The sequence below is a fragment of the Arthrobotrys flagrans genome (genome assembly GCF_004000055.1).
Source record: "Arthrobotrys flagrans strain CBS H-5679 chromosome Unknown unitig_3, whole genome shotgun sequence".
In the NCBI taxonomy this organism is placed as follows: Eukaryota; Fungi; Ascomycota; class Orbiliomycetes; order Orbiliales; family Orbiliaceae; genus Arthrobotrys; species Arthrobotrys flagrans.
The window spans coordinates 866350-879143 of NW_027137547.1; the positions used below are offsets into that span (position 1 = coordinate 866350).

General features: G+C 46.7%; 4 protein-coding genes across 4 annotated transcripts; 1 reads left to right on the plus strand and 3 right to left on the minus strand.

Annotated features, from left to right (window-relative positions):
- Positions 1-505: 505 nt before the first annotated feature.
- DFL_001634 (uncharacterized protein) lies at positions 506-6021 on the minus strand (the record flags this gene model as incomplete). Its single annotated transcript, XM_067630283.1, has 3 exons — positions 506-2217; positions 2272-5579; positions 5633-6021. The coding sequence occupies 3 exons, from the start codon at positions 6019-6021 to the stop codon at positions 506-508; spliced, it is 5409 nt and encodes a 1802-aa protein (XP_067492942.1).
- Positions 6022-6306: 285 nt separating this feature from the next.
- On the minus strand, positions 6307-9103 carry DFL_001635 (uncharacterized protein; the record flags this gene model as incomplete). The annotated part of the gene is made up of 3 exons (XM_067630284.1): positions 6307-7721; positions 7778-8791; positions 8896-9103. 3 exons carry the CDS (start codon positions 9101-9103, stop codon positions 6307-6309), a joined length of 2637 nt encoding a protein of 878 aa, XP_067492943.1.
- Positions 9104-10567: 1464 nt separating this feature from the next.
- On the plus strand, positions 10568-11676 carry DFL_001636 (uncharacterized protein; the record flags this gene model as incomplete). The annotated part of the gene is made up of 3 exons (XM_067630285.1): positions 10568-10768; positions 10848-10872; positions 11108-11676. 3 exons carry the CDS (start codon positions 10568-10570, stop codon positions 11674-11676), a joined length of 795 nt encoding a protein of 264 aa, XP_067492944.1.
- Positions 11677-11894: 218 nt separating this feature from the next.
- On the minus strand, positions 11895-12674 carry DFL_001637 (uncharacterized protein; the record flags this gene model as incomplete). The annotated part of the gene is made up of 2 exons (XM_067630286.1): positions 11895-11985; positions 12043-12674. 2 exons carry the CDS (start codon positions 12672-12674, stop codon positions 11895-11897), a joined length of 723 nt encoding a protein of 240 aa, XP_067492945.1.
- Positions 12675-12794: the final 120 nt, after the last annotated feature.

Sequence of the window (12794 nt, forward strand, 5' to 3'; positions counted from 1 at the left end):
ACACGCACCGCTTATAAGTTAAGCTACGTAGCCCGCAAAATATGTATAAGAGCTTTTTCGTTTAAGAGATAGTAGAGGAACATTAAAGAGGGGGGTATATATACGGATAACGATTGCGATGCATCAATGCTATTATAGGAGTTTGTTGAAGAGGAGGGAGAGAAGAAACTGTAGTATATATTTGGGCACAGCCGGTGGCCGGATTATGCGATCGATATGGAATACTTGTATGTTCGATCTTAAGATCTTTGAACATTTGTTTTTATTTGTATATACTTGGAGGAAATTTAGAAGCAGAGAACGCGAAATAAAGTACCAAGTATTTCGATACTTACTCCACTTGGGAACGATGGAATAAATGGTTTCTGAATAGGAACCGGGCTACCCTTTGATACTGAACACCAGGAATGAAAAATTACTAATTTACACTAGATACATCAAAGGCTCTACTATACTACATAAAAGACCTCCTTCATCTTCTCCCGTAAACATACCAGATGACCCCTTACGTCAACAAAGTCTCCAACTTCTCCCCATAATACTCTTCAATCTTCACAATCAACCTCTGCACCTCCCTCTCAACCTCCTCCACATCATCTTCCATCAATTCCGCAATAGCCGGCATAGTTTCCGGCAGCAATCCTATCCACTCCTCCTTATGCCTCTCATACAACTCCATCATCATCTTGATCGCCACAAGTCTCACATCAGCATCCTCACTTCTCATAGCCTTCAGAACAGCGGAATTGATGACTTTGTCGTGGTCGTCGGTATGTGCTGCCATCGACAATTCACCAATGGCTGGCACGACGAGGGTTGATATTGGGAGACTTTCTTCGTCTTCACCGCCATGTGCGAGTTCCAATTGTCCCATTAGGACAGGTTGGATCCTTTCGAAGTTCGTGGGGCTCGGCCAGAACTCGTCCTGATCGTTAGCAAAGCTCTTAGTCAAGGAAGTGATCACTAGTGAATACAACTTCTCGACACCAGCTTGTTCAGCCTCAGTGAGCTTTTTAACACCCTCTAGGAATCCGATAGCATTATCCAACACGTGGGAATAGTAGTTGGTAACGATGGACCCTAGTCCCTCCAAGAACATGTTGAAAAATCCATAGAAAGTCTGTAACCTTCTGTTCTTCTTTTCTTCCACATCATCTCCCTTAACCTCGCCGGAAAACCTTAGCAATCGGCCAAAGAAGGGTCGGAAAACCTTGTCGTTGAGCTTGAAAACCATCTGTAGCATGGCTTTATACAACAACTCCTCGACTTCTCCAACCCCTTCTTCATCTGCTAAAGGTAACTCGAGGTTCCGGATGTCAAATGATAGAAGGAAGATCTTAAAGAGCATGTCCTGGATAGGTCCGAAGTCCGGTTTAGGGCAAACTTCGATCGCCTTGGCTAGTAGTGTGAATAGTTGCTTCAACGCTGGTACTCCACACTCAGTAGCAGTCGTCCAGGTACCTAGGACAGCTTTGACCAACGACTTGGTAGGAATCTTCTTCGCCACTGCAGAAAATAATTCAGCACGGACGGTAGGCGCCGTAGCCAAATGCCCAGCTATATCTTCGTCCATGTCTTCATCATCGCTCTCTTCACTGAGTTGAGCCTCTTTCAAAGCAGCCTTGTAAGAAACCTTAAGCATCCTCTCGAGATAACTCTGCATGAAGTTCGGTATCGTCTTGACGAGGTCCTCAAGCAACGGGCACACTGCATTGTGAACCAAGAACATCGGTGTCTCTTGTTCCAGTTCCTTCTCGAGCAATGCGAGAGCTGGTGGCGCGATCTTGGGTAGGGCCGGAATAATTCGGCCACCCAGACATTTCGTCATAGAGATCAAACAAATTATGGAGAGAACTTGCAATCCTTGGTCGTCGCTTCCAAATGCTTGTTCGCCGGTAATGGTATCGAGGAGATTGACGATGGCGTCTTGTTTCTCCTTGCCGTACTTGTCAGTAATGACAGTGACGCAAGAGACAGCTTCCGCCCTGAGGTTGAGAGGAGCGGAGTCATCTTGAAGAAGAGAGGCTAATTCAGGCAAGAACTCCAGTGCGGCGTCTTGAGATGCCTTCTTGGTTTCTGAGGTGATTCGAGACTTGAAAGTCGCCAGGATACCAGTACGGTAAGGCGAAGCCGCATCCTTTATCAACTCGCCCGTGATAGTGACAAAAAGTGGAATTGGAAGTAAGTCAAGAAGAGCCTTAAGGCACGATTCCGCCGCTGTACAACAATTAGCCTTCTCTGCAAGTTCACAGTTTTGATGGTAAAACCTACCCGTAGCAACCTTCCCTTCCCACTGACCCGCATGCAAACACTGCTTCACAGCATCTACAAAGCATCCCTTAAGCACCACAACTTCCTCCCCAGCTCCCTTTTGTGCGCTCGACACCAAATTCTTCAACTTCCTTGATCCCAGGATCACACCCAACAACTCCAAGAGCGCGGTAACAACTTCAACTTTCTTCGCCTCCCTCATTTGCTTCTCCTTGAAGATTTGGAGAGTCTGTTTTTTCGGCGAATCTCCCGCCAAATCCACACAAACTTCCAAGTACTTCACGAAAGCTCCCATCTGCTCACTAGCTGGGAAACTAGCACAGAAATTCTCACAGAACTCAGTGATCGTAACTGCCATGTGTCTTCCTGCCACTTTCTCTTCATAACACTTCTCGCCAAGTAACAACAATAGCGCATAGAGGTATTCATTGGTCCCCATACTCTGGCTCAATGACAGATACATCTTCATCCGTCGATGAGCAGGAACATGTTGGAATGCCGCTACGAAGTTGGACATGATTTCAGATACCCCGGCTTCGGGATCCTTAACATGGCTTCGTCTCAAGGACTCCAAGAGTGGTGGAATAACTCTATGAATGGTCTGTTCAATAACATGAGCAGAGTACTCGTCATCCTGACGGAGGACATTGGCTCCCATAAATGTAAAGATTGGCATAACACTATGGAGGACAACATCTGGTGCGGTGTCTGCAAGAGCGGCGATGAGGAGGAGCGCGCTGTTCTGAAGCTGGGGGCTCGATGTAGACCGTATGCAATTAACGATAAGATCGGCTCGTACACTGTTGGTGTCGAGAACTTGGCCGGGGTGTTGATGCTTATAGCCAGTAACTATAGCGGTGAGGCAGCTGAGAAGAACCTGGATCATGTAGTCGCCGCCCATTGGAGCTGCTTCCGCGTACTCCAATGCCTTTCCGAGAACCGTAAACATCAATGGTAGCAAATCTGGGAAACGTTCGGGCAGATCCCCTTCCAAGAGCTCAAGGACGATAGTAAGCTCCTTCATATGTTGTGGAAGTCGAGCCTCAACTTCCCGGCTAAATGACCTCTTCCTTTTCGCATTCGAGCGGAGGTTATCGGCCGGGTGGTCAAGTGTAACTTCATTTATAAAAGCAGCGTATATGTCGGATGTAAGCGTGACGTTTCTCAGAACTTGGAGTGCCTCTGATGAAACGATGTCGTGGAGATCAGGCTGTCGGTTTCCAATAATCAACTTGATCAAGGACATGGCCAAAACAGGCTTGACTTCTGCTCGGAGACCATCATTCCACAGCTTCTGTAATCTAGCGGAAGCCTTGGAAGCAAATTCTTTCTTTCCAGGATCAGTAGAACTAGATTTGATAACAGCGACCAAGGCGTTAACACCATCCCCGTGGTCCTTCACATCAACGATATTGATAAGCTGGTCCTGGAATTTTTGGATTTCTGCCGGCGCAACTCCAGACACCTCTTTCGTCTCCACTGCTTTCTTCCACCAAACAAACAAGGGCAGGAGCAAGTCAGTGCGCGTGCTTCCAGAAACTCCGTTGATCAAAGAGAGTAACGTAGTCTTGATATACAATTGAGGTGCATTCAAAACATGACTAGCGATATATGCCAGAATGCTCTTTTTCATCGCAGTCTTCAGAGAACCCGCAGCGGTCGCAAAGGATCTAATAATTTGAGTGCTGTCAAGCATGCACCCTTCGACTCCTGATGAAGATATGGCATCAACGAACTTGTAGAGCTCTTCGAAGGATATCCATTTAACCTGTTCACTAGAAGATCCATAGATATCCTTCTCACCCCATATCGCCGGTGCAGTTGACTTCCGGGCTTTCTTGTCCACGGATTTATACTTGGCGTAAATTGCTGCTATGCAAATAATCGCCGCCCTTCTCACCCGTTGGGACGCATCAAGAAGGATGGCCATAAGATATGGCAGAAGAGCTTGGTAGTCTGCGACATCGGCGTTTTTGATATCTTCCTTGAGAAATTCCAAGGCAGCTTCTTTGGCAACCACAGGGGAACTTTCCAGGGAGAATCGGATGATAAATGTCGTTCGGAGAGTAAATGGTGCTAAAACCGGATGCGAGAAGAGTGTCGGGGCTAGTTTTTCTCTATTTGCAGCAGCGGCAAGAAGTGCTTGGCAAAGCAATGGATAGAGTGTCGATTCAACAGACTGCAGAAACGAGACCTCCTTGGTTGTCTTGGGAAGTGCTGCAATCGTGGCATCAAATTTCTCCCGGATCTTCGGTTCTTGCGCTTTCAACTTCTCTTCGTCCGTGGATTTATGTTCGGGAGCAGCCTCGATGCTCTTCATCTCGCCCTGTGGATCTTCCACAAGAACCATGCCCAAGCTCAACTCCAATCGTTCTAGCTCATCATCCCGACCCTTCAATACCTTGATAAGGACTTCATTCTCCTTAAAGCCACCCAATAAATCTTTCAAAGGTCCTTCAGCTCCACTAGTCTTCAAAACTGCTTCGATAAGACCGTGCATCACAGCCTCCTTCTGAGCTTCAGTACCTCTTCCCTTTTCAAAGATTGCCTTCACAAACGAGCAAGACTTGAAACCCCACAGCTTTTCAGTTTCCAGAACCGCCAAACACAATCCCACCGTCAACTTATCCACCCTATACTTCTCCCCCAAAGAGAGCAGCTTATCCGCCACATTCTCCACCTTCAAAAATGCTACTGCGACTCCAGCGGGTGCAACAGGCGCCAATCCCTCCCTTTGTTGACTCAAAAGCGACAAAGCAGCAATCGCAGGCGCCACAGTCTCACCGCTCCAACTAGCCGCCACACTCTCCATAGTCGCACAGAGAACACTATCTTCCAGCACCACCCGTGAAGCCAATAAACTCAATAACATATATGTCCCAATCTGAAATTCCGACATCCGTTTGCCAGCCTGTAGCGAATCGGCAATAATCGGGAGAATCTGCCTAGCCACATCATCCTCCGTAACACCTGTTCGAGCTTTTGTCGCCGTTCGGTCGAGCATGGCGCCCAGGGTTTCGACCGACAATGCAGACCAAAAGCGGGCCAGGGTAGCATGGCCGTGCCCTGCCTTGACGGTAGAGATGACATGTTGAGCGAGTATGTCGAAGACCACAGGACGGGTGGTGAGACTTTGGATCAAAACCGAACGTGGGATAGGGGTGCCAATCGATTTTCGGTACGAAGTCAAGAATTTAAAGGCATCTGGCAAGGGTTGTGGGAGGATCGATAACAATCGAAGGAAGAATGGATGCTGGTGATACGGTAAGAAAGTAAGTATCAATAACGAGCTATTGTGATGGTGTACTCTATAATACTCCGTTAGTATACCATCATTATGGACTAGTAGGTGCGAGCGTACCTGAACCGTCTAACTAGCCACTCCAAAGCCTTCACCCCGCTCTTGACCAAAGCCCATGCTCCCAACAATCCCAGAAACCCCTTGACATTTTCATCAAGCTTCTCATTATCCGCTTTACTCAATACATCTCTATCGATAGTTACGCTCTGCTCGCTGAACAAGGATCGTTCGAAGACTGCAAATTTACGGTCGAGCGAACAAAGCTCCTCAAACCCTTGGTAGCAGATGAAATATATAGTATCGAAATCCTGCGTAGCTGCATGTTCCGGTGTGAAGAGCAGAGATACTGAATGGAGCTTTCGAAGGGCCTTTGGGTCGACGGTCGACGAGAGAGTGGAGGGACGGTTCTTCTGCAGGGACTGCAGCTGCGAGGCAAGTGTCGATGCCATGATGGCAGGTATCGGTATCGTTTTTGTAACTTTTAATGCAATAGGAATATATTACAAGGACACGCGATTCGAACGGTATCGAATGCGACGGTTAAAAGATGGAATTGCGGCTCGATGCCATCGATGGAGCCTGGTCACGGTCAAGCTACTGAAATGTTTGGGGAAGAAGTTTTGGTTCGCAAAAAAAAATAATTTTTTGGTTTTGCGGCTGCAACCGAGAATAAGGACCCCTGTAAACTAGTCCCAAATAGGGAATTCCCAATATACCACGCCTTCAACACGTTTTCAGGTCATCCAGTTCAATATCCAGACTGCGAGAAGAATCCCAACTGCACGCAATACCCCCTTTGATGCAAATTGTTCCAGAGGACCCTTAGAGGGTGGCTGTGTCTGTTGTGGCCTTCCAAGTTCGACGTCACCATGACCGTCCCCACCCACCATTTCCATGGCATCAATATCAGTCTTCTTTCTATCTTGTAACTTATCCACAGGCTCCCCGTGAAATCCCAAGACCCAGTTCACAACCGTCTCTCGAGCATCTCCTATGACCCAACAGAGGTACCCGAATACCAGCGTCCAAAAACCCCAATTCCAATTGACGCCGGCATCATTAAATCCCCAAAACCCCAGGTCTAACACAGCTTCCCCACCTGCTGCTAACCAAAGATGATTCATCATCCCTAAAACTGCAGCTTCCATATTACCCAACCAGGTAAGAAACTCACTCTGTCTCATCCTGCCTCTCGTAAGCCCAAGCCTAATAACTCCAAATCCTGCAATCCTAGCCAGAGATGAGCAGGTATGCCACCTGTCTAACCAATCGAAACCTTGCACCTTCAGGAGGAAATACAGGATACCCAAGAACAAAGCCAAACAAGCCGCATAACGCTCATTCCGGGCCGTCTCACCACCCTTCGAGAGTAAAAATATACTAACGTAAACCCATCCCAACCCCATTCCCAGATATGCTGCCCCCATATGCTTAAAAACCAACTCTTTGACCAATTCACCATCCCACCTGATCGCACAAAGCACTTCAAGTACTCGCAATATGACCGTGTGCGCTCCAAGACCCCTAAATAGTACCGCCACTAAAATCGCGGAAAGAACAACCTTCCCCGCATACCACTCCAAATCCTTGTTCCCCCAAGAACGGATCTTAATTGTCATATAAATTATCACAAACCAAAATGAAAGCAAGGCTGGTACTCGATAGAGCACATACTCAGTTCGCATCATAAAAACCATTGGAAGGACCACATAGTTTATACCCACCAGTTTTCTAGCGAAATATAAGCCTCCAGTCCTAGGTGAGTTCGCCGTTAGAAGTGAGATCGTCCACCCAATCGAGTTGACAAATATCAATGCGAATGTGGAAAAGTCAGTCGAGCCCCCAAGATACGACGAAACCAGGTGAATTGCCAGCGCTGCACCTTTCCATTCAGTCAAGATCCGTTTGTCCAATTCCCAGACGGTCGTAGCTAGCGCAGGCTTTCGCAAGGTGAAGATCCCCATCACAACGACAAAAAACAATGCCTTTCGGAACTTTATGGTAGACCACAGCTGTTCCATATGATAAAAGATCGGCGATCGATCCGCATAGAGACATAGGGTTAAAACAAGCGACAGGCGCCAAAGTCGGCTTAGTACCTCCATGCCCGGTCCATAGCGATAAATTAATGTCGCCGGATGTGTTTTCTCTAAGAGTTGTAAGTTAGAAAGGGCGCGGAGGGCAGGTATCGGTCGAAAGACGTACGCTTGTTTTGTAACTTTCCATCATACCACCACAACCACACTCTCAGCGCCAGAATCACGAGTAATCCCCGAAACATCATGAACCCTTGCAACCAAGTTAGTTCCCGTGGCGATACACAACAATTGCCCGGCACACTTTCTCCTATCTCTTTTAAAACGCTATTGCACCTCAATCCCAATACCATATCTACCCTCCTTGCGGCAACCTCTTCCAGCAATTCAATCCCATCTCCCTTTGTCTCTTTCGAATGATATTTACTATAAATATGATTCGAAACCACCAAATCCACATTATCATCCGACGAAACTTTCCACGCCCTCACTACATCCACCCCTTGAATTGCGGCTATCGAGGTAAGATATTTGTTCATATCAAGCGCAACCGACGGCACCAAGCTCTTCTTCACATCCGGTTGAAGTTTTTCCCAAGCTGGCTGTTCGACCGGCGCGAGCATCAGCATATCTTTCCCGCCCAAAAAGATGGGTCGATCGCCCCATCGCATATGCCTTGCCACACGGTCTACGGCTTCTCGCCATACCCGGAGTGGGTTTTCGTCGAAACCTCGCTGAGCGAACCGTATCCCCGCACCGACAATAAAGAGAGCTGGGGTGTCGTAATTTCCATCCATCTGATATTTAGTCTCAACCGTCCCATTATTCCAAGGTTTCAACTCTTCGGCCAGCCGTGTAGAGTTCAAGTACGGATCCCATACAAATTCGACAGTAACGTCGCCTAAACCTTCGCTTGTGAATTTCTTGTCGAGCTCGAGTTCCCCCCACCTGGTTCCCGGTTGGAGTTTATCAACTGTAGCGTGGTATAGAGACTGGATACCCCGGTCCCCAACAAATAGTATTCGTCGCTTGGGTAAGCAGGTAGCTATATCTTTTCCGCTATATTTGTGCAACAGACACCCAAGGGGCTGCCATGTTCGAAGGGGGTCTGTGGTATTTGAATTGGACTCCAACCAACGGCCTTCATTTGTCATCGCAGCACATCCGTAAGGATCTCTTCCGTCTTTATAAGATATTAGCCCAAATATCCAAAAAATCCGGTCCTCCAATGATCATGATTTTCAAATTTTACCCAAGAAGGGAGGATGGTCGCGTGACTCCACATACTAACTCTACTAAATCTTTCCGCCGTTAGAAAAAGCAATGTAATAATCCCAAACACCGCAAGTACATTGAGGATTTTCTTGAGAGCGTTCGTTCTTGCTCGCTCATCCTCATCATCCTCGTCGGGATCTGGTCTCCGAAGGTATTGCGGCGGTGCGCGAGGAGCGGTCCGCCCTGCCTGTCTGTAGCGTCTGGGTCGTTGGTGGTCCATTGCATTGATACCCTGTCTGGCTGTACAATGAACCAGATGTCAGTAAACAGGGAATTGGCAAGATTTGAGGCTGCCGTCCAAACCGGTATTTATGTTTAAAAATCCCGGAATGGTGCCGCAGATCCAGACGCGCACTGCAGATAGCTAGCAAGCTGGGCAACGCGGCCTCGCATCCACTTTTGTGGTAGACGAAACTTCACAAATGTGAAATGACAGGGGTCCTTACTCCTAATCTAGATCTTGGTATCATCTAACAGCTAAACCTGACAAACGACGAACCTTCGCTGTAAATATTTGCCTTTAATTACTACTGTACATCTTGGTTGGTAGTTAAGTATTTATATTATACGTTTTACATCATATCCCATAAAACCGGACAAATATTATGATTCTTGTGCATTATTAACATGATCGTGATCATTGATGACACTTTTAGCTGATAATATCTTGAACCAGCCCAAGTAGGCGCTCTACGAGGATTCTAGCCTTGCCGACCGCTGTGGGGAGTTCCGATACCAGTCTACCCGGCCAAAATCATAAATCTTGATATATAACCGCATAGTAGAAATACGTACTTGGAGATAGATTTACTTAAAAGGTTTCAACTCAATTGATTAAAGCCGTCACCTTTTCCTTAGTCCGTGAATGGATAAAAATGGATCTAGCGGCAGGAAAATAACTCGATACTATCTTCAAAATAATCATGGAACCTCAGAACGGAGAAACATGGATTTTGGTTCGACGCAAGTGTCCACGGAGATATCGTTGTTCACAGCAGGAATTGTATGATGTACACTCGCCGGTCTTTGTTTTGATAAAGGTCCAATTCTAAGAGCTTCAAGGATGGGCTGATAAATGGCCTTCTTTTCTAGAAACCAGTATTTTGACTACCAGTTCTGAAATTTCGAAAAAGTACCGTATTCGATTGCCAAAACTAACAAGAGTGTTCAACTGTAACGTATAAATGTCATTTATAGGATCCCGGGGAAGGATTTGATTACCTCAAGCCCTTGGTAACGGGCCAATTCCCTGATAACATTTTAGTTCACAATTAATTCATTCAGATGTAGGATATTGAACGAGCCAGCTTGAATAACTTGTTGGGTGCAATTAATTTCCCACCGAAGCGGAATTTAAAACTTGTTGAACTTTGTTGCATTTTGAGGTAGCCCACCCAAAGCTCGAACTTCTCGACGTACTCGAGGGCGCGGGAATCCATGAATTCGGCCTGTGGTAAGTGCAAGTTGTAAAGGGCCGGTTATCTAGGCCTACATGTTCACCTATATCGAGATACAAGATGAATCCGTACCTTTCCCATAGGTATAAACTAAGGCTCGGGTGACGGATATCATCTGTGCATGGATGGTGGCAACTAAATGGAGCTGCTGGCTCGAAACCCCGTTCTTAAACTCATCTCCGTCCCACCTTTGCTCCTACGTATACCGTCATAGACATAACCAAAAGATGGATGAAACATCTGCTCCACCCGCATCCGCTGCCTGCTCCACTTGCCAAACATTACTACACAAGATCCCCTCTTCGATTACCCCAGAGCTAAATGAGAAACAATCCCCTTTCAACGAAAAGAATCCCGAAAAGCCCATATCACTTGTACATTACAAATCCGAGTGCTGTGGACGTTACGTCTGTTTTCTATGTATATCGGTTCGTATTCCATTTTTATACTTGAACCCGCATCATTCTAGCAGTAAATACCTACTGACATGATATCAAACTGAAAAAGAAAAACCCAAGATTCATTACACGCTGTGAGTAACAAAGAGATCTATCCACCTTCATCAAACCTGCGAAAGAGATGGCCCCCCAGTAAACAAAACAATGCACAAAAGCTATAAACAAAACCAGACCGGAAACTCCAGCGAAAAGAGAGAGAAAATAAGCACAAGGGGAATCAAGGGTCGCTAAATTATAACAAAGGCCTCCATGGATCCAAAAAAAAAGACTTCCAAACACTAACGGTGATAATGATGATAAAAATGCTAGGCACATTCTGCCCCATAAAACGCCCTCGAGTAGATCAAGACACCGACACAGAAATCAAATCAGAGCCCCCGCCGTACACAATAAACAATCTTCCGTCTCCACCACCATACTCCACCGACGCTCCTAGAACGATTAATCCTTCCGACTCATTAATTCACTACCTTCTCCCAAACGATTCCGTAATATCCATATCGTTCCAGTATTCTATTCCCTCCAATATAATCCGCTCTCATAACCGACTATACTCGGACTCGCTGCTTGCCGGGCGGAATTTCATTCTCATCCCTAGAGATTGGTATATTGGACCGTCACACTCACCCAATCCGGTGCAATCCGAAGAAGAAAATGCGCTCAAAAGATTCCAGATCCGAACGAAGTGTGTAGAATATGATATCGCAAAGGTGTATCTCGATGAAAGTGGGTGGGATCTTGAAAGGGCGGTTGAGAAATGGACTGCGGATGAGCGGTGGGAAGCCGCGAATGGGGAAACGAGCTCGAGAGTGAGAAATGGGAAGGCAAGGTTGAGTAAAACCGGGTCTGTGGGGCTGAGGAAAGGTTTCTTTCGGTAGTTGTGTGTTCAAGCGTATGTTGGCGTTCCGGTGTGTCTGCGAGTGTATTTCGAATCCAATGTTTTGTTAATTGAGCGATTCTAGTTGGCTCAATAGGTCCCCCGCTCTCGCTAAATAAATCGATATTTCATCCTTTTTTCCATTTCAACGCCAGATTGTGATAAATGTTCCAAAAATGCTAAAATCGAATCAATGTAGAAGCCATCCAACGAAGGTAATCAAGACTTCTTCGTCAGCACTGCCTTTCCGCCCAAGTATGCTATACCATCATCTCCCATCTTCAACTCGATATTGTAAACCAGTACATTTCTATCGTTTGTTAGAATTATCCATCGGAACGAAGGGATAGCGTATGATAAGACCTACCGATAAGGACTTGCAGTAAATAGCCTCTTAATCCTTGAACAGACATCCGCTGTACTAACCGCGTCACCCTTCCCCGCAAAACACGTCATCTGAAGTACCAAATCACCCTCTTGATTGTTCCAATAGCATCCCTTTAATCGAATCTTGACCCCTTTCATCGGTGGGTCCGTGCAGCTTTCCGTCCAAAAGAAAGTTTTCGAAAGCCATTCTTCAGTGACACTCCCTTCGGGCCACCAGGTTCCATCGGAACGCTTATCAAGTCTTAATTCGTCAGTAGGGCGTGTCCAGAGATATGACATTGTGAGCGAGCGAAGAAGTTTATGCGTTCCGCATGTGTATTTTGTAGATTTAGATAAGGAAGCCGGGAGAGGGGTTAACGGATCAGGGTATGCGAATCGCGTGCGACGGAGAGATTTTGCAATGTAAGATTCCCATAGGTCGGAGACCTGCCGGAAGACATCTTGGTCTTCCCAGGCGCAAAGGGAGAGGATTTCGAGGATGATTTCGGGAGGAAGGTCGATACGGCGGGGTTTGTGAGAAGATGGAGAAAGGCTGAGGGGCGGTATTGTGAGATCGGTGGTGGAAGATGATGGCGTCGAGACGTCGAGCTCCATTTCGACGTCGGAGTCCATGGTTGGTGGTGGCGATGGGGTGCACCGGGTGTTGTTTTAGAGGCAGGGGGTTTGCCAAGTTGTTGAGGGTATTTTGAGCCGTCGATGTTGGAGAAAAGGTTAAAAAAAAAAAAAGATATC